The 25017-nt window shown below is 42.3% G+C and overlaps 1 protein-coding gene across 18 annotated transcripts in view; it reads left to right on the top strand.

Moving 5' to 3' along the window:
• The window catches only part of cadpsb (Ca2+-dependent activator protein for secretion b), an 81121-nt gene that overhangs the window by 43058 nt on the left and 13046 nt on the right, over nt 1–25017 (top strand). Inside the window, exons 10-25 of one of the 18 annotated variants that reach the window (XM_061784466.1) lie at nt 715–823; nt 905–1117; nt 7459–7595; nt 7667–7854; nt 8908–9063; nt 9285–9386; nt 9477–9540; nt 10473–10596; nt 14901–14933; nt 16384–16490; nt 17711–17740; nt 19724–19880; nt 20601–20742; nt 21406–21567; nt 23598–23753; nt 24749–24896. In XM_061784466.1, coding sequence (XP_061640450.1) covers nt 715–823; nt 905–1117; nt 7459–7595; nt 7667–7854; nt 8908–9063; nt 9285–9386; nt 9477–9540; nt 10473–10596; nt 14901–14933; nt 16384–16490; nt 17711–17740; nt 19724–19880; nt 20601–20742; nt 21406–21567; nt 23598–23753; nt 24749–24896 — 2028 coding nt within the window. Of the gene's footprint in view, nt 1–714; nt 824–904; nt 1118–7458; nt 7596–7666; nt 7855–8907; nt 9064–9284; nt 9387–9476; nt 9541–10472; nt 10597–14143; nt 14213–14900; nt 14934–16383; nt 16491–17710; nt 17741–19723; nt 19881–20600; nt 20743–21405; nt 21568–23597; nt 23754–24748; nt 24918–25017 lie in introns of all 18 variants that reach the window. The other 17 variants (XM_061784464.1, XM_061784473.1, XM_061784472.1 and 14 more) reach the window with 17 other exon arrangements.

Below are 25017 nucleotides of genomic sequence, written 5' to 3'. Positions count from 1 at the left end.
ATTTTTGGGGGAAAATATGATTCCCCCCCCCCCCCCCCCATAAAATTACGACTTGCTTAAGCATTTTTCTTGCAATATGACTTTTCCTCCATGACTTTACCCCCATAAAATTTCATTTTTCATGTAATATGGCAACCTCAATCTGTATATGTTTTTCCTTTTCAAAGACCAAAAATATATTTTTTACTTAAATAACTAAATGCCCTTCTCATTTTAGATAAAGTAGAACTGTACTGCATCGTAGTGAGTGGTGTTTATTGTTTATCTCGTACAGCTAAATAAGGTAGCAAAATAAACAAAATGACAAGAAATCTAAGGTCGCCACAACATTATATTAATGAGTTTTCACTTTTTTTAATGCAGAAAAAATAAATAGGACATACGGTATAGGTATTGTCACTGACATTTAAATTTTGTTGGTATATTTCATTTAAATTCCCAAGAGCTTCACACTAAGTATTTAGAACTTGTGAGTGTATAGAATGTATTTGTTCTTTTTTGTGTGGTTGCGGTTATATTTTAAGAGACTAAATAATTATACAGTACAACATATGGTCACTAAATCATTGCTAAGTAGAACATTTTAATGGCCAAAGAGTTTTGAACTGAAAACACATTTATTGGTGAATCCATTTGTTACTTACAATCACTGGTTCACATCTGATTTCGAGAGCGCCTTCGTGTATATTTGAAGTCTCACGCTTTCTTCCATAGGTGAGTCAGTACACATTCGCCATGTGCAGCTACAGAGAGAAGAAGTCAGAACCACAAGAGCTTCTCCAGCTGGACGGCTACACTGTGGACTACAGTGACCCGCAGCCAGGTGAGTTGGTATCAGTCCCCAAATTGTTTTTTTTTTTTTAAACGTGAAGCCGAATATCTAAGTTTGTTGCTCTCGTGTCAGGCTTGGATGGCGGAAGGGCTTTCTTCAACGCAGTGAAGGAAGGGGACACTGTGATTTTCGCCAGCGATGACGAGCAAGACCGCATCCTCTGGGTCCAGGCCATGTATCGTGCCACCGGCCAGTCCCACAAGCCTGTCCCACCCACTCAGGTCCAGAAACTTAACTCTAAAGGCGGTGCCTCGGCCCAAATGGACGCTCCCATCTCTCAGTTCTGTAAGTAGCCCGAAGCGCGTCACGCTGATGTAGACCGTCGGTAGTTTCGTCCATGACGCAGTGACGGCTCATGAATGTCTCACGCTCATGCGCTCCACTTTTGCGGTCACAAACGTGCTGGTAGAACTAACACACACACATCCACACACACACACATGCACTCACACATGTGCCTTGACCTCTCATGGTTTGGACCACCACTCATTCACTCCAACCACTCCCAACAGGCTATCCCATAAGCTCACTAGCAACGACCAACTTAGGAAAGATGTGATCATAGTGGTGTGAAACCACAACAACCACCTCACATGAGATCTGAACATTCAAGCCCGCTGGGGTGGAATTCAAGCTGACGTCAGCGTGTCCTGCTCTCGTTTCCAAACCGTAGGCCAGAAGTGTTTAATACAGTATACCACTACACTCTAATCACCCAACATGTCAGGTAGAAAGGTGAAGGTAAGACTTTCTGCAGTCATGTGACATCTGTCCCCAATTCTGTTCTCACTGTTTCTTGTTTCTCCAAATCGCTCTTTTAAAATGAATTCACCTTAACTGCAAATTGTATTCATTAAAACAAATCTAAGCATCTCATTCTCAATTGGCTAAGCGCGTAATACTAATATGAAACTTTCCGACCAACTGATTTGATTCGTAATACTGCGTTCTACTCCTTCGTAATAGATCCTGCTATTCAGAATAAAATAAGGATTTCCAATTTGCATCTTTTCAGTCTGTGTCGAGAAAATTGTCAAGGAGAAGAACATTTTGGCATTCTTTAAAACATACTCCAAGACTACAAAACAAAATAGCCCCTCAAGTATGTATATTCTTCTCCTTTAACCGCAGCATTGCACTGAAACTGCATTTAAATTGCATTCAAATTGGTATGAATTGGCTCAGCTCCTCCGAACCCTATCACATAAATTCTATGTTGTTTCTCCATTGGTTTCTTTGTCCAGTATGTGATCGTTCTTGTGGTTAATTGACTCCTCTGACGCCAGCTGTCGCCATTCAAAGCGTCGCCACGGTGACACGACCTCACCGATCCCCCGACCCCATCGATCCCCCCGACCCCTCCCCTGAAACATTGTGGAACACTGCGCAAACATGTTTCACCCCCTGGTGGTCTTGAATGGCACTGGGATCATAATGTACATCTCCCTCCTGACTCCGCTGCAGTGCTAAATAACAGTCCTGGGAAGGTTCTGATTGGACTTTTAAAATGATATTCTTTATTATTAGGAGTAACCCCTTATCCTTGAGATATGCTATCCTACACATAATATAAGGAGTAGTCACAAATCAACATGACCGTGGACAATACAAGAAACCAACAAAATCCACGAAACAAAAGCAGTCTTGTTGGCATGCAGTACATTTTGGACTGATGCATCACAGGGTTGCACGGTTTTGTTGGTTGAAATGAAAACACAATGAAAATTAAAGCCCTGTCTTTTGGTCAAACTTTGACACCATGCCCCACCCACATTAGATGGTGTAGGCAAAAAAAAAAAAAAAAAAAAAAAAGCTTTGAAATTTAGCGTTGTTAATTTGTGTTGGTTACCTTCTTTCAATTGGGACTAATTCCCTCGTAGGACTTTGCGAAACTATGAGCCCTGCACTTCCAAAAATGGCTGACTTCCTGTTCAATTTCATGGGTCCTTGAGACTTTTTAAGTGAGTCCTGTCGTGATAGACATATCATCTAATTTCGGGTTGATCGGTCGAACTGGTGCCACGCACTATTTTTTCCAAACTTTCCATGGAGCACAACTAAGTTTTGAGGGGTTGTGTTCAGGGCGCTAACTATACAGTATATTGGATTTCACCAGGATTCATGCATTGGCAAAAATTGATGAATTATCATCGGGCATGAATAAGCCCTCCGAAAAGGCTAGCCATTCGTCGAAGTAATAATAAAAAGCAATTCTTAGAGGAAGATTGGCACATTACAGCAAATGTTCTCATCAGCTGGAACATGATTTATTTTAAGAGGAATCGAAGCAGAAGAGGACAAAGAGAACTCTTTAGTTTTAAAGCTTTTGCAATGACATCATTGATCAGATTGGCGAATTATGACATTAAAGCCGATCAGCATAAAATGCTAATTATCGGCCGACACCGATCAAGCCGATCAGATCGGCGTAAAGACTAGTGTTTAGTCCAGCAGATAATCCCTAATGTAAACATAGTGGCACCTCTTAAACTCCTTTGACCTTTAACCTTCCTCTTGACAGGTACTTTATGTGTTGTCACTTAAAAAAAACAAAAAACGGTGGTACCTCATAAGTAGCTCTCCACTCCTTAAGTACTGTCCCAAAATGGACAACAAAACACTACAGCGGAGTGACGGGGATGCTTGACGCTCTCTTCCTCTCTCTCTCTCTCTCTCCCTTTCTCTCTCTCTCTCTGTCTGCCTCGTTCTCTCTTCAGTCCGCCTCAGCGTCTGTTGTCACACGTCGTCTTCACATGAACTCACATTAAGCCACGAGGTCTCGTGTCGGTATCGGTCGTTGTTGTTGTTGTTGTTGTTGTTTTTCTTCTGAGTTGTGTTTTCTTCTTCGTGCTTTGCCTGTCTACCCTTCTTCAGTAATGCCGCTAGCTGCTCGGTCAGTCAGGGTCTCTCGTGATTGCTCTCCTCCAGCCTTGTTGCTAGTCTTTATGTTATTCTGGTTTGTCCCTTCTTACCCTGCTGTCTTCTAGCTGGACTCAAGGGTAAGTGCTTCCCTGTACCCCGGCACAGCTCAGATAATCCCCGCCGATTATCTGACAAATGCAACGCTCTTTCTTTCTGCCTCTCTCTCGCTCACTTCTTCCTGCTCTTTCTCCTCCCTCTGCTCCTTCTTCATGTCTCGCTTCATGTCTTTAGATATTAGTTGGGAACTTTTTTTCCCCTTTTTGACAACCTTCACTTGAGGATCAAATTATAGAAGCATCCATTCGTGCCAATATAGGATGCATGTCTTTATTCTAAGAAAGTTTTTTTATTTTTTTGGCTTAGTATTTGGTTAAAGTGGATATGGTAGTTGTTCCTGCATAATTGCCTCCTCTCTTTGCTCACATTGGTAATTCGATCCCTCAAGAGTAAAGCAATTTTTGATGACCAGAATGATGACAGATTGGCCTGAAATATTAAATATTCACATGCATTATTAATATGATGTTAAAGAGCTGGAAACAAATCTTTAATATTAGATCGATGGAACATGTATAATTCATTTTATGTAAGGTAGTGAGTGGAATCAATGTGTGGATAACTGTGCCGACGTGCTTTACGACAGAGGGCTCAATTTGCTCAGACGTTTATGTTTCGCTTCTTCATGCCTGGACGAGAGTTGGCAAATATGTATACGGAGTATTCTGAATGCCAAAGACAAGGAGTAGCTAATGCCGCCCCTTCTAACGATGAAATACTCCGGAACTCCCCCTCTTCCCCCTTCTCTCCATTCCTCCTGCAGTAGACGGGCCTGTAAATATCGAGGCAAGTGCAGTGGTCCTTATAGCAGAGATCTCATGTAGCATTTGATTTGCCTGAATAGGAGGACACTTCTGTCATGTGTCCGTTAGTTTTTTTCAATACAGGAGGATTCATTCATTAACCCCCTTCCCCATTCCCCACATTTCCCAGAGAATGATACAGTTCTGCCTATGTCGGCTTCATGCTATTTACCCATACTTGCACCGATCTGCTACCTTGTTAGAGTTCTTTGGTACTGACATGCCTGTTAGTTTGCTCGGTAGATGACCATGAACACACTGTAACACATTCAAGTATTGTCAACTTGCAAATGCGTAGAGAGAGAAAGAGAATTCAAAGAAAGCAAAACAAAGGGAATGCAATTCAAAACAGCAAATCTGAACGCGGGCACGCAGATGTGACTGACGTTTAAAATTAATTCCTTTCTCCAAGCACGTGCTCATTTTATTGCAAACTTTTATTCTCGCTGTTACTATATGTAAGCTGGAATTGTGCCGCGGTGTTGAGCGTGCCCAGTGCGCTTACTCATTATGTCCTCAAAGGACATAAAGGTCAGACACCTTCTGCTCACACTTTTGAATGTTGTCCCACTCGCCCAACACCCTGCAATATCGCCTCTTGGTAACTGGACCAAGATGAACTCTTTCCTTGTGGTCCTCCTTTTTCCTCTATTTTGTCTGATTTTCCACTTCATAACTTCTGTCAGTGTCCTCCATTTTCACTTTGTGTTGTCACACTTCATGTGTCCTCTCCTTTCACATTGTCTCACTTGTCCTAACACTCTTTCTTCCTTGTGCACATTTTGGCTTGTCGCCTCGCAGGTTTTTCTTCCTCAGATTAGGGGCTAACCGTAACCTTCTGTAGTTTCCCTCGCTAGAGAGTATCTCAGAACGCCAGCCCCCGCATTGAACTCCCCCCCCCCCCCCCCACCCCCACCCCTCAGCCTTTTCCACCCGGAGGTTGACTGATGTCGCTTGTGCTCGCTCTCCAGGCCCCGCCCAGCGCATTCCACCCCACGCCCCCTCCTCCCTAGCCATCATCGCCTTGTCTGTGTCACGGACCTGATACCTGTTACTCACACAGAGGACATGACAGCATCACCTATATGCACTCACGGCCACTTCATTAAGTACACCTGCACAATCTAATGGGATTGGTCCGATACAACAGCTGAATCCAAAATTGAACCTTTAACAATATAAAATAATGGCTCTCAGTAGAGCAATGCCAAACTATTTGAATTAGTACCAAATTGTATGAGGATTGAAAGATTTACAGTATATCTGCCAAGAAAGGATAATGTAAAAAAGGACCCTCTTGTAAACGTAACAAAAGAGCAAAGGTTTTGTGTGAATTGCTGATGAATAATTAGATTTTTAAATCAATTTGTTAGTTAGCAGGGTGCCTCAAACTCTACATATGAATCCCATCTCTGTCCTTCCTGTGCGGCGTTTACAGGTTCTCCCTGTGATTGTGTAGCTTTTCTCAATCTTTAACTTTCTAAAAACATGCACATTAGGTTCATTAAAGATTCAAAATTTTTCCATAGGTATGAATTGTTATCTGTATGTGCCCTGCGATTGGCTGGTGACCAGTACACAAGGTCTGCCCCGCCTCTCGCCCAAAGTCGGCTGGGATCGGCTCCAGCTCACTCGTGACCCTGAAGACTAGATGGAGATTAATGTATCCTGAAAAATGAAAGATAATAAAAAAATGCCCCCTTACAATGCTAACAAAAGAGAAAAGACAACAATAAGTAAAAAAATTTAATGGGTTCTTTCTTGGCCCATGCCCATAAAGTTCTGTGGAAATTGCTCACCCATTGTTTTTTTTGTTTTTCCATCCATTTTTTAAATTTGGCAAGCTACTTCCTGATTCATAAGGCAAACAACGTTTCATTTTTTTACCTTCTTGTGTGGACTGCTCCTTTAACGACATAGTGACTCAAATGGGGAAAGTTGAAAATATATTTCCCGAGCCACACATTTATATCACCTCTAGCTCACACCTTTCAGTGGTAATACAAGTCATTCTGCATCATTGTGAGAGGTATTTCGAATATGTTGGCAGATAAAAGAGGTGATGAAAATGTTTAGAAACACAGAGCGGTTCAACGTGACTGCTAACCACAACCACCTAATTATGTTGAATACCTCCGTGTCAGTGGCAGTCAAAGCTAAGAATGATTCATTTTTCAAATATTTGCATACGGTATTTGAACTTATTAGATTGTGCAAGCGCGCCAAATGTTGTGGTGTGATCTCTCACAGACAGTAGAGCACAAGGAATGTACTTTAGCAGGATATCATTGAAAGATTTAGTACTCTGTCATCAACCATGTTCGTTGCAAATTTTCTCAAACAATCTGATATTAACAATCTCCTCTTAGACTTTAACACTGAGGAGATTGATAGCAAAACTAAAACCGCGCTGCCTGTTCTGCGGCATCCAGATACACCTTTGCCATATATTTGTAAAGCACACGACTGGGTGGTGAACAACTATTGGGAATGGCAGAATCTATCAATGACATTGATAGGAAGAAAACAAATTAAGGAGACCCTGCAAACCATCAGGGACTGTGATGCTGCATACACGTGCATGCACGTACAATGGAAGCATAGCTTCAGCTCTCCCACCGATACGTCAGATCTCTTTACGCTGTCTGACACAATGCAAGTTGACAATGTAAGCTGTTAATGTTTATAATTTGCCCTTAGAAGAAACCCCTCCCCTTCACCACCAACAACAACAAAAAAAGATATTCCCTGATGTTTCTGTGTTACAACCAAGACTCAGCGTGCACCTTACTGACATCCTCTCCTCTGAACCGTGTGCTTCCTTCTGTGCTGTTGGCTGGATAGATGCTGACAGAGCTCAGAAACACGGCATGGATGAGTTTATCTCGGCTAACCCCTGTAGCTTTGACCACGCCTCGCTTTTTGAGATGGTGCAGCGGCTCACTTTGGACCACAGGCTCAACGACACCTTCTGCTGTTTGGTGAGCTCCTCGCCGCGTTGTCTTCCGGGGGATCGTGTTGCGGGTTACTGACTGCCGTTTGTTTCACACAGGGATGGTTCAGCCCGGGCCAGGTGTTCGTCTTGGACGAATACTGTGCCAGGAACGGCGTCCGAGGTTGCCACAGGCATCTGTGTTACTTGCGCGATCTGCTGGAGAGGGCGAAGGGTGGCGCCATTATCGACCCCACTCTTCTGCACTACAGCTTTGCGTTTTGTGCCTCCCACGTGCACGGGAACAGGTGTGCACAAACCCGTTTTTCACTGTTCCACTGCTTTACAGGCACATAGCTTGCTAAATGAAATTAGTTGTGAACATATTGTGCTGCTAGAATAGGGGGCAATCAAAATCATCAGTTATGTTATGTCTTTACCCATCTATTATTATTTTTGTTGTTATTCTGTTTTTGTTGTTTGATTTTAATGTTGTCCTTCTATTTTGATTTATGCATTGGCTCTATTGACAGGACTGGATTGTATTTTTTGTGGGTTATTTTGAGACATTTGTGGTGTGATTTTGTAGCCCAAATCCTAAACTTAGCTTCTTTCTCTTAAAACCCACCTCCCTAATCCTCTCCACCCCCGTCGCCCACCCTTTAACCTAAATAATAATTAACATTTCCGATAAAAAATAATTACACTTTCCTCAGTGTGTATATATATATATATATATATATATATATATATATATATACATATACACACACACACATCGTATGTGACTATAGTGATATTCATTGTTTGTACAGTATATAAAGCAGTCAGCCTAATCCTCAATTCCCTTCCCACCCACCCATCTGGGCAATGAACCATATAATTTCTTAAGCACCCATCACTATGAAACAGTCCAACCATGTGATCAGTGAAGAATGCTTCAATTATATTTTCAATAGAATAAGGGGAAGTGGAATGATTATAACGGTATACTGTTATGCAAATACTGTATATGGATAATAGTAATTGAAAAAATATATCGTGGTCACAACAAGAGTACTATGTACAGAAGTACTCCAATATGTGCTCACATAATTCACCACCTTTTTCTTGCTCCGACATGTTGGTAGTCAGTAAATAAAGCCTCTCTTTTCCCCCACAGTCCTAATAATAGCCTACAAAAAACACATTACAGTTCCATAAATACCGTCGCTGTATTTGCTTTAACTTTGTGTTGTTAACCATTTGCATATCTCCACGTGTTTCCTTGTTTTTCTTTGTGTTCTTTTCTTTCTGTCCTCTGTTGCCGTAGTTTCTTACTGTCCATATTATTCATCCTACCATGTGTCCATTAAAGTCAGAGAGGGCCGCAGTTACTGGGGGCCGATGGGCTACGAGGCCCTAATGAGCCCAAAGAGCGCCCAAATGCCAAATCCTGACACTGGCTCTAAACGAGCGCACCTCATATTCAAGTTTAGAAAGAGAAAGGATTCCAAAGTCTCTCAAGAGCACAACAGGTGAGACATTGTCATAAGAGGGGGATGGAGTAGCCAAAAATCATTCTCAAGTAGGACTACTGTCATTAACTTCATGTCACTCTAACCTGAAGTGAACTCTCAGTTGGGCGGGTGAAGAGCTGAGAGCTGTGATCTTATTTATACAGCTTCGTTTGTGTGCTTGCGTGCGTATGTGCATGTGTTGCTCTTTTGCCCTTCTTCATGTTTTTTTATCCTCACAGGCCAGACGGGCTGAGCACCGTTAAAGTGGACGAGAAGGAGCGATTTGAAGACATCAAAGAGCGGTTGCGTGTGATATTGGAAAACCAGATTGTAAATTTCAGGTGACGCGCACACTAATACGCACACATTCGACTTGACTCCACTTTAAAATCAATATCGTGAAACCATCTCTTCTCATTCCCCCCATGTAGATATTGTTTCCCCTTTGGCCGTCCAGAAGGTGCACTGAAGGCCACTTTATCTTTGCTGGAGAGGGTTTGTCCATATTTGAAATACATAATTATGTGTTCTACTTACCGGCTACAACATTAGATACACTTGCACAATCTGAATCAGACGGCCAGCAAAATCATGCTGTATTAATCCCGTTAGTCAGTGATTCTCAGTCAGTACGTGTACCGCTATTGGTACGCGGGACCCCTCCAGTGGTACGTTGTATGTGAAAGAATCACTGCTGAAGTGCATTCAGTTGTATTTAACTTTTAAGATGAATACATTTGCATTTAATCTTTAAGCATACAATTTATTTACATTTTATGTGTAATACATTTTAATTGCAGAAGACTTGTTTAATTGTCCTGTAGCTAAGCACAGTATTATTGTTTAAACTGTGCATAATGTTAAAGTGGCTTACGATAACACTTAGTTTTATTCTTTGTAGGAATTAAAACTGTCTTGCTTTTTGATGAGCACCTAGTCCTAGTAGGCTATTGTATTGTAATGTTCTGTTGTGTTGATGTCAAATTTTATATTTTAATAATGAAATAATTCATCCTCATTATTTATCATTAATGTAAGTAATATGAATTAACAAACTATTCATCAAAATATTTATGCAAATGCAAAATGTATAATTCTTTTCAAATTTCCAATGGCCTATTAACCAAATATTTAAAGAGCTACAATAATTAAAAATAATAATAAATGCATACTTTTTAATTAACCAATTTTAGGAAAAATTATAAATTGATGCAACTAATACTATGAGACTCTTGTAAATAATGTTCAGTGGGCCGCATTAAAGAACGGAGCAGGCCGTATGTGGCCCTTGGGCCATACTTTGCCAAGCCCTGCATTAGATTATGTAAGTGCACGCCATAAAATGTCCGGTGAGTGTGTATATGGACCTTATACCTGCTGAATAGACAGCAGCAGGTCACATGCTTTTCTTGAACTGTGACCCTCAGGTCCTGATGAAGGACATTGTGACACCTGTCCCTCCAGAAGAAGTTAAAGGAGTTATCCGCAGATGTTTGGAGCAGGCTGCTAACCTCAACTACCAACGGATTAAAGACTATGCTAAAATTGAAGGTAATCAAAGGAACTGAAGGGAATATGACAATAAATGTATCCAGAATGGCACATTAACTGAATTAGTTGTTTTTGTTGACACGTTGAATTCAAATGGCTGGACAGTCCTCGTCTGGATCAGCACCATCATTTTCACTTTCATAGTTATCCAATTCCTATATGGTACATGGCTGAATTCTATCACCAAGTTTGATGCATTGTTCACTGAAAAATTTGAACCCATAAACATTGACTATTTTTTTTTATGTATGTGTGTTATATGAGGTTCCACACTTGCACTAAGTTGATCCAACACCTCTGATTGCTTTTATGTTTAATTGAGCCCACACAATTGTAAATTTGCAATTTAATCTGAATTAAATTGTATATTTTAAGTAAACATAAATTTGAAGTTCTAATGAACATTGATGTATTTTTTTTGTCTGTATTTTTTAACTAAAGACAAATTAACTCAACAGTTGTGTTTTTCGTTGATAAACATGAAAGCTTAACCCCACATTAAAGTATAATTGTTGGATCAACTCAATATTTTAAAAATGTTTTGAAAATTTATCTAAAAAATTATTGTGTGATTCATGTCTTTTGTATCTGTTTAATCAATTAAAATTGCATGCGTGGAACCTGATTTGGGGCTGCAGAATATGTACTTGTATCCATTTCTGCACCAAAATGTAAAGGTTTTTGTTTATATGCAGTCCTTCTATACTAAACAAACTGCAATGAACACAAAGCCTGCTTGCCACTGGTTAATGTGAACAAGAAAAGACAGCAAGAGACTCCACTTGTCTTTACGTCCTCTTTCCTTGGTGTATCCTTTTATCCCAGATGATGTGTCTCTCACTCTCTGTCTCTCAGTGCAATAACTCTCTCCTTTGTTTCAGGCCTGCTTTAGCTTTGTGCTGTTCTGTAGCTCAAGTTGCCCTTTTTATAGAGGTGTGTGTGAGTAAAAATGCATTCAACTCCCCCGCAAAAATGCCCCCAAATCTGTCCATATTCTGATCTGTCCTTGTCGTGACTCCTCGACAATGTGGACTTGGCGGTCCTCTCTGAGTCACAGCTCCCAAAGGGATCACACTGCCGTAGCCTCTACACTCCCGAACTCTTGTCAAGCTTCCCTTAACTACCCCCCACCTCTGTCTCTCGCTATCCTCCCTGTCAACTCTGCTTACGTCTCCTCTCCCACGCAGTTGCTTTACAACCAATCGGGTGACGTGTGGTGAAGTGGCTTTCGAAGCAAAGGGATGCTGGGATTGATCAGCGACAAGCCAGCATCCGCCACCTTGCATGGGCTTTGAGATGTCATCTCGATTCAGTTGCGGGCACTTTGCTTGGCATAAGACCACACTGACAGTGACGTAGAGTGTGGCAGTGGGGCGAGTTGGGTGCTTCGAGCTCAAGAAATAACCAGCAAAGTGGCATCACAACCAATCACATCACAACCAATCAGTGGGTATAGTGATTGACGTAGACCGCCTAATGACTGCATGAAGAGTGGCTGAAAAGCCCGGCCGTGACAGTTCAGTTGATTCATACCGAAGAAGCACGAGTGGAAGAATACATACTGACTGAAAACATGATCTAAATTGCCATTGGAATCTTTCGTCCAATGGGCGGCTGGGGGATCAAGTGGTTAGCGCATCCACCTCACCGAATCTCGTTTCCCATAGCTTGTATTGATTTTCTTCGAGTACTCCGGCTTCCTCCCAGATGCCAAAAACATGCATGCTAGTTTTACTGAAGATTCTAAATTCCCCTTGAGTGTGAGTGTGAATGAATGTGAATGTTTTTCTATATGTGCCCTTCGATTGGCTGGCGACCAGTCCAGTGTACCACGACTCTCATCCAAAGTCAGCTAGCTGGGATTGGTTCCAGGTTTTCAGTAGTGGACTAATGGAAGAGACTCAGGTAATGTTAACACAAGAAGAACACTAAAGTAACTATGTGACTGTACTTAAGTAGAGTTTTCAGTTACTGTCTGTACTTTACTTGAATTGAATTTTTTAAAATAAGTTCACAGTATAAGTAAAGCTATGAGAACACGTTTTGATATCATAAAAGTAGAGCCAACATTAGCTAGTTAGGGTTGAACCGATTAGTCAACTGGTCGAAGAGTCAAATATAGTACTCACATCGACGTTACAAGCTGTAACGTGCAAGCGTCGAGTCGGCGTCGCTTTCATGAGCTGCGACAATAGTGCACTTCCTTTTCTCACCTACTTTACGATTGGATGCCATAAGTGAAGGGCTTGACAAAAACAAAAAAACAAACAAAAAACAACTGTATACTATACCAAAATCAGTGTAGCATGTTTGAGAGACGTGTACATGACGAGCACCTCAAGTAAACAAATATTCCTGGAAATACTGGCACCAGTCTCTGTTGACTGCGCTAGTGTGGTGCCATTAAAAAAACAGTGGCCAATTCTGGAACTAATTGACTTTGTATGTTGCAACGGGGCGTTTTGATTTCCAACCGGACACAACCATTATGTTCGTTAAGTCCATTGTTTTCGGGTCGTTAAATCGAGGATCCACTGTAATATGAAATTCTAAGATTCGTTCCGAATTTCTGTTTCGTTTATCGCTTTTTCATGCCGACTCATATCCCAGTTCGACTCACCACCGATTCATGCACAATCCTCGCTCCCACTCAATAACAACTACATTCAGCATAATGGTGAGTTGTATTTTTAATAATTTCCAAAATTAGTTTCTATGCCGAGCCATCGAAATACAGTGTTTTTAAGTAGGCAATGACAGTGAGATCTGGAAGGGCGTGATTGGGAGGAACGGCCACCACCCACGATCAGAACCCGAGCGGAGTTCTGTTATTGGACTTCCGTGCTCATCACGGATTGTCCATAACGAACACTATGTTCAAACATAAGGGTGTCCATACACCAGGACATCCTAGGTCGCAGTTCAATGGTCGACTTTGTGGTCGTGTCGTCGGACTTGCGGCCGCATGTCTTGGACACTCGGGTGAAGAGAGAGGCGGAGCTGTCAACTGATCACCACCTGGTGGTGAGTTGGCTCCGATGGTGGGGGAAGATGCCGGTCCGACGTGGCGGGCCCAAACGTATTGTGAGGGTCTGCTGGGAAACTCAGCAGCCTGACCTCGGATAAGCGGTAGAAGATGGATGGATGGATGGATGGATGGGAAAGTGTCTGTACTTCTTGAGTACAAAGTGTGAGTACTTTTGCCGCGCCTATGGTAACAAACAGCCTGTAGAATCGGAGCCCACAGTACTTGGCTTGCCCTGCCCGCTGGCAGCCCTCGCTACGCCACTGCACACTGATGCTGTTTTATGCCTTGGAAAGAACTGCTCAGCGTGCTGAAAAGATATTAAGGAGACAGCCTTACTATCTTGCTCCGCTGTGTCAACTGACCTCCCGCTGTCCTCGTGAGGCACCTCTTTTTTACAATTATCCCGAGAACATTTGACTTCCAGTCTCACCCGGACGGCCGTCCTCCCTTCAGCTTCCCACCTCCGGCATTCCCTCCTCTGACCCCAGCCTCTTGCATGCCCCGATCCTTTTTTTGTAGGGAAAAAGAGGGAAATGTTTGAGCACCCTGTCTTCTGCTTGGCGTCTCAAGTGATGGATTTAACCATCCGTGAGTACCTTCATCCAAAGCCCTCCTCTCACCTCACCCCCTGCTCTGCCTCCCCTCTCTCTGCCATGCTTGTTATCTTTGTGTTTGTTTGTTTTTTTATTATTATTATCCAAGCAGCACCACAGAATCAGCCGGGGTCCATTTTATTCTTTAATTAGAACCATCTGCTTGGGGTGGACATGAATGAGCAGCCTGGTGTGTGAGCTTCTTTCTTTTGGTTTCAATGCACATTCCTTTGACTTGAATGCATTTTTACATTGCTTACATTGATATCTCCTCCAGTCATGTGGTCTGGTCATGTGTCAGTGATGTGCTGTGCCCAACAGGTAGGCTTGGGACAACTGGGGTAGTCTTAATGGTTTTCAATCGAAGCGCTTTAAACGTTTGTTCGTTCTAAATTGACCTTTCACCAGTCGCTCAATGTGTCCTGTCTGATCCTGCCAGATGTCTGTTTGTTAACAAGCATCTTCATTCACAGGTTACGTTATGTTACAGCGTCTCTGTTTCGGTTATGTGTTTGTGACATGTCGCCTTGACCTTCACTTGCTGGAGCTGAACCTCTCACATCATCAGACGGTGATGAAGATCATCTTTAAATGCCCCCCCCCCCCCCTGTTAGTGTGTAACAAAGCTTCAAAAGCGCTCTAAACATCTCTTTATCTTTTCTCTTCCTCTTTTCGCGCTCAAGTTGAGAAAGGTCAAAAGGATCAGAAGGATCCAGGTGAACTCATGTTTAGCTTCTGGTTTAGAGACACACACACACACACATTTACACGTGTCAACACATACAGTACATGCATATACATATACAGTACATACCTGTATCTGGAAACATGCACATATATTTACAAATAAAACACACATAATGGTCTATATGATATACACACCTAAATACATGCCCAAGCTAAGTGTAAACACACACATACACTATCTACAATACATTCCATACATCTGTTAACTTGCACATACATACATGTTATCATGCCCTCAAATACATACTTTATACAGTACACTGTATAATATACACAAAATATATGCATGCATGGCCAGAATGATTAATTTATATGTAGCACATCATCCATAAAGTATATTATACAAACTGTTAATATACTATATGCATGATGTTAAAAGCATCTTTTTTTATGGAATGAACACTCAAACTGCTGCTAGCATAAGCAATTCACATTTAAATGACTTTATATCTCACTTTACTACTACTAGTGCAGTACATACCACAAAACAACGACAAAAGCAGAGTAGCTTCATCATCAGTCTTGAAGCCGTGAAGTATTTTCCAAATCAGTAAATTGTTTTTGTTGACCTAGGCAGCATTATTTTCAGTGTAACCACAGTAACAAATAATAAGACAATTTGAAGTGGCTAACATGTTTGGGATTGGTTTTAGATTTCAAATTCCAATCTAGAAATGCATTAAGACGTACCTGATTGATTGATATAAATGATAATAAAACTGTATCTTGGCCCTCAATTAGACATTTTTCTACCATTAACTAATACTGAAGTAGTATGTTTGTGTCATTTAAGTTCCATGTGAGATGTTACCATTTAAAATGATGTGCATCATTCCGCTGTTTGAGTGTCATGACATCTGCCTGTTCAGCAATGAATAAGGACAGACATAATTTGGAACTGTTGGCAAAATATAGACCAAGTGAAAAAAATGAGAAAATGCTTCCATGGAATTACTGGTGTAAAAAAATATTGATCTTCTGATATACCAATTTACATGATTCCTTATATCAGCAAGGTCAAGTTATGTCCATCCCCCCCTCCCTCCCATTGTCTTGACTAGTTAAATGATGAAGCAGCTCCAAATGCAGATGCTTATTCAATGCAACTGTTCTGTGTACATTTTCTTGATGTGACATTGCACTTTCATCTCCGTGTCAACTTCACATGTGCCTGACACCTTGTCAATGTCACATGTTGCTCTCTGTCCTCCAGCACTACATACATTGGAAGTTATTTGGAATAAATATCACAGTGCAAGCGCTTAGTTTAAGTTTTGTCCTAAAAAAAGTATGAAAAAAATAAATAATAATAATCACTATTGTCACAGAACCTCCATACTAGCTCCCTTTTGCCTTGGCATCCTGTTCTGTGCTTGGCTAACCCCCCCCCCCCCCCTTGCCTTCGTCTTTTTGTCTCAGAGAATGTAGGCCGCTTAGTCACACCTGCCAAAAGGCTGGAGGAAACCATTCGCCTGGCGGAGTTAGTCATTGAGGTCCTTCAACAGAACCAAGAGCACCACGCTGAGGTGGGTGATCAGCCATTTTTCCTCCAAGCACACATGCTGTAATCTCCCACCGCTTATCTCCCTGAGTGGGGGTCTGAGCTGTAGCAGCAGTCAGCGATAAATAAACCTGCTCCCATCTACTGGATGTATTGCTAAAAAACAAAAAATAAATACAATAAAAATAAACTAAAAGAGTGCAGACTGACTCCAGCAGAAGCTAAGACAGGGGTGTCCAAAGTCTGTCCCGTGGGCCATTTGCGTACCGCTGCACGTTTTTATTGGCCTCCCGTATATTCTGAAACTCGGAGATAACCTGACCCGCATCAAGAGGTTATGAGAAAAATTTAAAATGTTGAAAGATAGGAGACTTTTTTTTCTTAAATTAAAAAGTAAAACTAACAAAAGTTGAATGTCAAAAGACATTACAATTTTTATTTTTAACTTTTTTTTACATTTTTATTTACTTGATACATTTTAATGTAGCAAGATCAAAATGTTTTTCAATTAAAATGTGATATTGCGCTTTTTTCCAAAATAAAAAAATGAACTGAATATCACATTAATATTAATAACTTTTTACTTTGTGACCGATAGCTCAAGACTAATTTTGTCTTAAAATGTTTACATAGATAGATGGATAGATGGATAGATAGATAGATAGATAGATAGATAGATAAAAAAATAAATACAAGAGCAGCATCTGGGGGAACCCAGAGGACATTTTGACTATAATCCAAGCAGAAAGAAAAAGAGACGGATTTAAGGTGTAGGTCCATGGCACATAATAAAAGTAATAAATATTGTCCAATTATGCTACAGCAAGTAGCCATACAACAAGTGCAAAAGGAAACTATTACTGTATCCGGAATAAATGCTTAGCATACAGTACATCGACCGACAGCATATTAAATTGTTTTTAGCATGTTTCATAAACACAATGTGAACTGGCACCCCTCTTCTTTCCATTTTTCTGTATGTCTTCCTCAGTGGGAAAAGTTTGGACATCCCTGATCCAAGCACAATGACGGCAATGAAATATAGTGTGCATTTTTTTTATTTTATAGGGGTCATAAAAAGGTTTTTGACCTTTGTTTATTTTATGACAAGCTCTTAGTATTCACAAAAAGAAGGTTGCTTCACTGCCAACAGCTGCAATAAGAAAAAGCTTGATGATCCAGTGTGATCCATAACAATATGCAAATCTAGCAGATTTATTGTATCTCTCTGAATATGCTTGACAGGCGGCAGTCACAAGTTCTGCAGATCAATCGGTACAGTATTTTGATTTTTTACCCCCCCCCCCCCCTTCTCTTCTTCTGTCCCTGTCACGCACAAACCCAACCCACCAACCCTCCCCCACCGCCCCTTTTGTATGGCATGCGTGCCAATATGGCAAGAAGCACCTTCTCTGTAGCTGAGGCTGTAGCGACGGGTGGGCTCGATAATTTAGGCGAATAAGAGGAGCTTGCACAAACATGACTGTGATCATAACGCATGTTCATTGTTCGGGCCATGAAGAGGTTTCTTTGCCCTCCCAACAGCATGCTGAACCAGTATGAACGAGTATGCTCCATGTAAACCTCCGACTTTGATCCACCGTAAATGTGTTCCTTCTCCATCCGACAATTAATGTTCACTCTTGTCCAAGCATTAATCCCCTCTAAGCTCGTCTTTCTCCATCACCCCCTCTGCTGTCAAGTTCACCACACACACAAAGCCTCAAAAGTCCAATCTTTTTCTATCTTGCTCTGTCCTCACTGTGATTGATGCCTGACCATGCAGGGAAAAGAGGTATGTAATAACACTGAATGAGTCATGTGCATGTCCCCTCTGGACTGATTGCATTGACTAAGCTCACTGTAGAACGACTCATACTGTTATAGACCTTGTGGGCCAATACTCACTCCTGAACCATAAAACCAAAGGTTGGCTGGGGGTCAACTGCCCTACCACCTTTTAGTGTTTCCCACTTTTGGAAACGTCAGTCCCCCTCTACTTATTTCTCCTTGAATGTGATGGAGAAGAGCTCGGTTTGCCACCTGTTTCTCCTGCTAGCGTTTGCGTTAGTCCTCGGCGGTGGGTAAGTGGACAGGTAAGTAGGACTGCCAAATGCAGCGGGTGAGCCACATTGGAACACGACAGAGCATTACAGCATATTTTGGACAGATTTCGAGGCATATGAGAAGCCCGAATGGAAGGTCCGACCTCGCTAATCGGAGACGCCGTACGCTGAAGTGAAGGAGCCGAGGATGACGACGTGCATGTAATTAGCGGCATTCACACGGAGTGGGGCTGCGGGGTTTTGTTTGTGGCTGATGTGAATGGCAGCACAGCTTATCCCTTCCTAGCTTGGCAGCAAAGCATGCAGGGAAGTGGCACATCTGCATGGGAATAACCTCCAAAGCTGCAAGACACTGTGACCAGTGGAGGAACGCACCAACATGCATCCCGCTGATCAAAATGCAACCAAAACACACACAATTAATAAGCATGTTGTTTTACGAGCATGGAGCATCTCACTAGCACTATATCCTACTGAGAGGGGTTCCTATTGTTTTGCCCCATCACGAATTAACTAAATAACACCTCTTAGTATGATGCGGTACTGCAGGGCATTTCTACACCACTGCAAACTACATTCACAATAATACAGTGTTTCCCAGCATCTTCTCTATTCACAAATTCACCTATTCATAGATTTTTTTGTTTGTTTTATTTTGTTTTTTTGTAACATATTCTCTGTTATTTGTTGAAGAACTCACCTGTTATTGCGTAAAGCCCTGTCTAATGTAAAAGTATTGCGTTGGTGCCATCTTGTGGCGTGTTGGTGCCAATGAACTACTGTATGTTGATATGAGAGGAGTCAGGCCATAGCCACGTCGGGTAAAAAAAAAAAAGTAGTGCTTTGCTGCCATCATGAGGCCTCTTCGCGGTAGGGCTCGATCCCAATCAACGCAAAACTGTCAGCCACTCACATTAGCAGACTCTGCCCTACACAGCAGCCTCTATATTCATCCTGTGGTATTTTTAGGGCTCATTTCAACATGCAAATGCGTCAATGAACAGGCACCAATCGACATCCAAGATGTGTTCATTTGACAATAAGAAATTCAAAGAATATTCTCTTAACGTGTCGAACAGGATCCAGGAGGTTTGCTTCTTCACGAGCAGTGTGCCTGATTCCCTCGCTCCTTTGCCCTCCCTCCTCGTGTCCCGTTTCACCTGCTTCCCTTTTGCTGTGGCTCTCTCTGCAGGCGTTCGCATGGTGGACTGACCTCATGGTGGAGCATGCCGAAAACTTCCTTGCCCTCTACGCCATCGACATGGACGCCGCTCTGGAGATCCAGTCGCCCGAGAGCTGGGACAGTTTCCCGCTCTTCCAGCTTCTCAACGATTTCCTCCGGACAGACTGTAAGACTTTTGGATTGTATATTTTGCATTTTTTTGGTCTTGTTTAGATTCAAACTTTATTGGCCAAGAAAGGTTTCCATTCACATAAACTCAAATTTAAAATGTAATTAAAAAGATCTTGTATTGCACTCATGTGGTTGTCCCTGGTCTCCAATTTTGATTTGTATTGAATTCACACCAAAAAAAATAAACTAACTGAACTAACTAAAAATGAAGGAAGGTCTTTTGGATTCTCATCTGAGCAGCCCTCATCAGTTCGTGCTCGAAGACTAGATAGGATAACTCTGTCTGAGGGGCTGGTGTAGGACCCAACTATTTAACCTCTGAAGGCAGAGGCATAACATATTTGGAAGGGATGAAAGCACAGCATTGTATGTGGGCGATGCGTGGTGTCGTCGACCTTTGACTCCCGACCAGGATGCTGTGGCACCCTCGTGTGCCATCAGAGATGATCAGGATTGTCAAAACAATGAAATTATTAAATGGCCTCTACAGTACCTTAGCGGATAAATACGTGGGTTTCCTCACCATCCCCTCAGACTAGAGCTGTTCTCTCTAGACTTTGAGTATGAACTCAAGAAGACAGCTAAGACAACCTGAACAGTCCAGCTGTGATCCATTTAATGCCCTGAGAATACATGAATGAGAATAGCCATAGGCATCTTTTGGAAATGTATGCTCAATTTTCCTACTGAATATCTTCCTCCCTTCTTTATGTAGATCATCTGTGCAATGGAAAATTCCACAAGCACCTTCAGGATCTGTACGCTCCCCTGGTGGTTAGATATGTGGATCTGATGGAGTCCTCCATCGCACAATCAATTCACAAGGGCTTTGAGCGGGAGTCTTGGGAACCTGTAAAGTAAGGAGCCTCTGTCTTTGTAGCTCATCTGTAGCATGATTTTTTTTTTTTTTTTAAATCGGGGACAGATGGCGATTTGGGAGAGCATCTGTAAAGTTTACCCAGGATTCCTTCGAAGTTCACGAACAAGCCATGCGTGGGTTGAATAATCTTGCCATTTATTTATTTTTTTTTATCTCAAAGAGGAAAAAGTTATTTACGGTACTGTGAAAAGTTTGTCACCTCTGACTAATGTATGTGTCTTAGCCATTTCTCCGCAGCACATTGGAGCCAGGCTGATGTCTGATATTTCTTTGTTTGTTTTGTTTTGTTTTGTGTACACTAACCTTCATAATTTGTGCTTTTGACATGTTGCCAGAAACTAAAGGCCTCCAGTCCGTCGCTCTTGTTTACCATTTGTTGTGGCTTTCATACTTTCAATTCTGTGTTTTGATTATACTATAGAAGTCTTAAAGTATAGGAAAAAGTGACTGTTGTTTTTAATAGTAGGTCATTTGCTTCTTTTTATATGTGAGTCTAGCTGTAAGTCTTTTCATTTGTTTTCATGTGTTGTTTTCAAATCTTTACGTTGATTAATGAGTGTCACATGGCTTTCTATTGCTCCCACACCACTGTTACGTTCTTTTTGTTCTTGTTGTTTCTTTTTGTCTGTCTCTTCTGCAGGAGTTTAACAAGTAATCTACCCAATGTGAATCTACCAAATGTCAACCTCCAAATTCCCAAAGTACCCAATCTGCCAGTTCCAGTAGCGGGACTGTCAGTTAACCTTCCACAAATGCCTAGCTTTTCAACTCCGTCCTGGATGGCTGCTATATATGACTCTGAGTGTGTATTCAATTAGTTCACTCTGGCTTTACTGAGCAAAACAGAGAACCCCTTGGTATGAAGATGCTCGCATTGATTAATATATTGAAAAAATTAGGATTTTTTTTTTTTTTAAACAGCAGAAAGGACCAACTGGAATTAAATTTCAATTTCCTCCTGGGCGTAAAATGATTTGAATATACTGTTAATATGAATATTTATTAAGCACATCAGCGTAATCAACAACATACATAATACATCCATCCATCCATCCATCCATTTTCTTATACTTATACCGCTTATACTCACTAGGGTCGCGGGCTGCTGAAGCCTATCCCAACTATCTTCGGGCGGGAGGCGGGTTACACCCTGAACCGGTCGCCAGCCAATCGCAGGGCACATAGAAACAAACAACCATTCGCACTCACATTCACACCTACGGTAATTTAGAGTCGTCAATTAACCTAGCATGCATGTTTTTGGGATGTGGGAGGAAACCGGAGTACCCGGAGAAAACCCACCCAGGCACGGGGAGAACATGCAAACTCCACACAGGCGGGGCCAGGATTTGAACCCCGGTCCCCAGAACAGTGAGGCAGTTATGCTAACCAGTCGCCCACCGTGCCGGCTACATAATACATCCATCCATTTTCTACACCGCTTATCCTGGTTAGGGTCACGGTGGCGCTGGAGCCTATCCCAGCTGCTGACTACGGGCGAATGGCGGACTACACCCTGAACTGGTCGCCAGTCAGTCGCAGGGCACTTATAGACACGGACAACCATTCGCAGTCACATTCACACCGTCACTGAGTGGGAACTGAACCCACGCTGCCCTCACCAAAGTCAGGCGAGTGTACCACTACACCATCAGTGACTACATAATACATATACATGCAAAACACTTGTACATGGCGATGTACATGCCTGATCAGTAATGTTAGCTCCCATGACTAGTGCTACCACAACCTGAGCAATGTCCTGGCTGGTCCAACACTATGTAATATGGATTCACCATAGCAACAGAATAAATGCGATTCCCCTTCCTAAAAATTTTGAAAGTGTTGATTTTAGGTCAATTAACTACATATTGCTGCTTTAAGCATGTCATATGATTTTAATGTTTACCGTTTGACTCGTGTCAAAACAGTTCATGTTCATACCAAGGATGCTCTGAGAATAGATGAGGTCATTTGTCTCAACATGCATGCCGTTGAGATTGAGATGTGATGATGCAGGTCCCTAACCGCCCCCACAAAGAAGTCATGTATATACTGTATATTTCTGCATGCAGTATACACGGGCTGTATGTTAACCTGAGGCTGTCTAATGATTTATGATGCAGAAAACAAAACAACAAAAGTCTCCCATTTGAAATCACTCACAAGACCAGACATCTCCACGTGGGGTTCACAGACATTTGCTTTAGTGGTTTTACGACCTTGACCGCCTCACCGGGAGTCTGATTGGGTGCTGAGATGGTGGCCCGGATGGAGCGGGCGGGGCAAGGGTGGAGGGCGGCAGCTGGCTGTTTTATCACCATCCATCCTGGCAGCACTTGCCCAACAGATTCCACTGGGGCTGGCCCAAGAAGGTCTGCATGGTGTGTCTGGTAGTTCTTCCGGGGGCATCCAACATCTTGGGGACATGGACGTTGACAGAGGATGTGACCATTTGGGGGAATCAGACCACAAAATACCATCTGAGATCTCCTCTCTCACACCGCCATTCCCCTCGTGACTCAATGCTGTAGCTGCAGTAATTTGAACCCGCATGTGACCACCTCACACCCCCGATCAATAATCATACCAAAGAGCATGATTATTGATTGATTTGTTCCTGTAAAGTTCCCGCTCCTCCCCACCCGTACACTGACTTTCCAGTCATGCACCAATTTGAACAGATCAGTCAGTGTATGTTCAAACAGTCGACATCTCAGGTGGCGAGGTGCAGCATCCCTCCACACTCCCCTCCCTTTTCCCCTGACCTTTCACCCCTCCCACTCCTCTCTGGCATGATCTTTGACATGTGCGCTTTTGTTTCAATGGCAGCAACGGCTCCGGGACATCCGAAGACCTCTTCTGGAAGCTGGACGCCCTCCAGACCTTCATCCGGGACCTCCACTGGCCCGAGGAGGAGTTCGCCAAACACCTCGAGAGTCGCATCAAGCTCATGTCGAGCAACATGATCGAGAACTGCGTTAAACGGTATGTGGCGTCGCGCGGACGCCCGAGGGACCACACCGAGAGTAGATGGAAAGATACACTGGATAGATGGATACAGTATATAGTTGTCGTATTATACTATTAACAGTGATATATAGAATGATACAATAATGAATTATAATCAGCTGTGCTCAACATTGAATTGAGAGGAAAAAACATGGATAATGATATAAACAATGTGTAGTAGGGCTGGGACTCGCACCCTAAAACCCCAATTGCTATTCGTATTGACAGTAACAAATGGCGAATGGTAATCACAATCAAATCGTTACTCCTTGTACCATTCCAGAATAGACATGTCTTTGTCCAACAAGTGAAAAATCCAATTTGATTACTTGAACTCTATCTATAGCCCCCTGGTTACATCCTGGTCATGTTTTTTTGGGGGGTTGCAGATTTTGTCACAGCACCAGAAAGATGGAACGCTGATGCATTTTGGCAACTGCTTCTCCCTCCGGAAAACCTTTCTAGAGAGAAAAGATGTTGCCAAAATGCTTATTTCTAGTATAAATGGCTTAATTTAACTAGGATCCCTTGTCAGGATCCCTGAGAACATTAGCTGCTAGCAATCATATCCCACGATATGTTGAATGAATCTTGCACAACTTTCTCTCATTCATTCTGCCGCGGTCGCAGTCATGAACATCCGTTCAGCTCCTCGGCCACGGCCATCGAACGCCTCGTTCCGCGGAGATTATCATCTCGAGAGAGAGACTTGTACGGGCATTCATGCTCTATGATCAGCTGCAGGACTGGAGTAGTTACTGCACATATACGCATGCGCAATAAGTCAAAATAGTGGCGACCGTAAAACAAAGGAAGTAAATACGGCTCTCTCTTTGTAGTATGTTATTCTTTGATTCGTTTTGATTCAAATTCCAACGTTTTTTTTTTGTTTTTTTTTGGCATACTCGCGCATGAATTCGAATCAACACTGATTCATTCATGGCCCCCTGTTCCGCTTGCCTTCCGAACAGCACCAGGATGGCGTTCGAGTCCAAACTGGCCAAGAGCAGCAAGTCAACGGATTTCCGCATTTCTCCGACATTATGCACCATGTTCAATGTAATGGTGGATGCTAAGGACCAGTCGTCCAAACTGTGCGCGATGGAGATGGGCCAGGAGGTAAACAAGGAAAAAAACAAAGTAAATGAATATTTTCTACTTAAGCGGGGTACACATAGACCGATTTTTAGCATATTAACCGATTTTTAACATGTGAGAAACTCCGCACATGCCGAGGAAA

Source organism: Phyllopteryx taeniolatus, chromosome 9, assembly GCF_024500385.1.
Source record: "Phyllopteryx taeniolatus isolate TA_2022b chromosome 9, UOR_Ptae_1.2, whole genome shotgun sequence".
In the NCBI taxonomy this organism is placed as follows: domain Eukaryota; kingdom Metazoa; phylum Chordata; class Actinopteri; order Syngnathiformes; family Syngnathidae; genus Phyllopteryx; species Phyllopteryx taeniolatus.
This window is presented reverse-complemented; position numbering and strand designations above follow the sequence as displayed.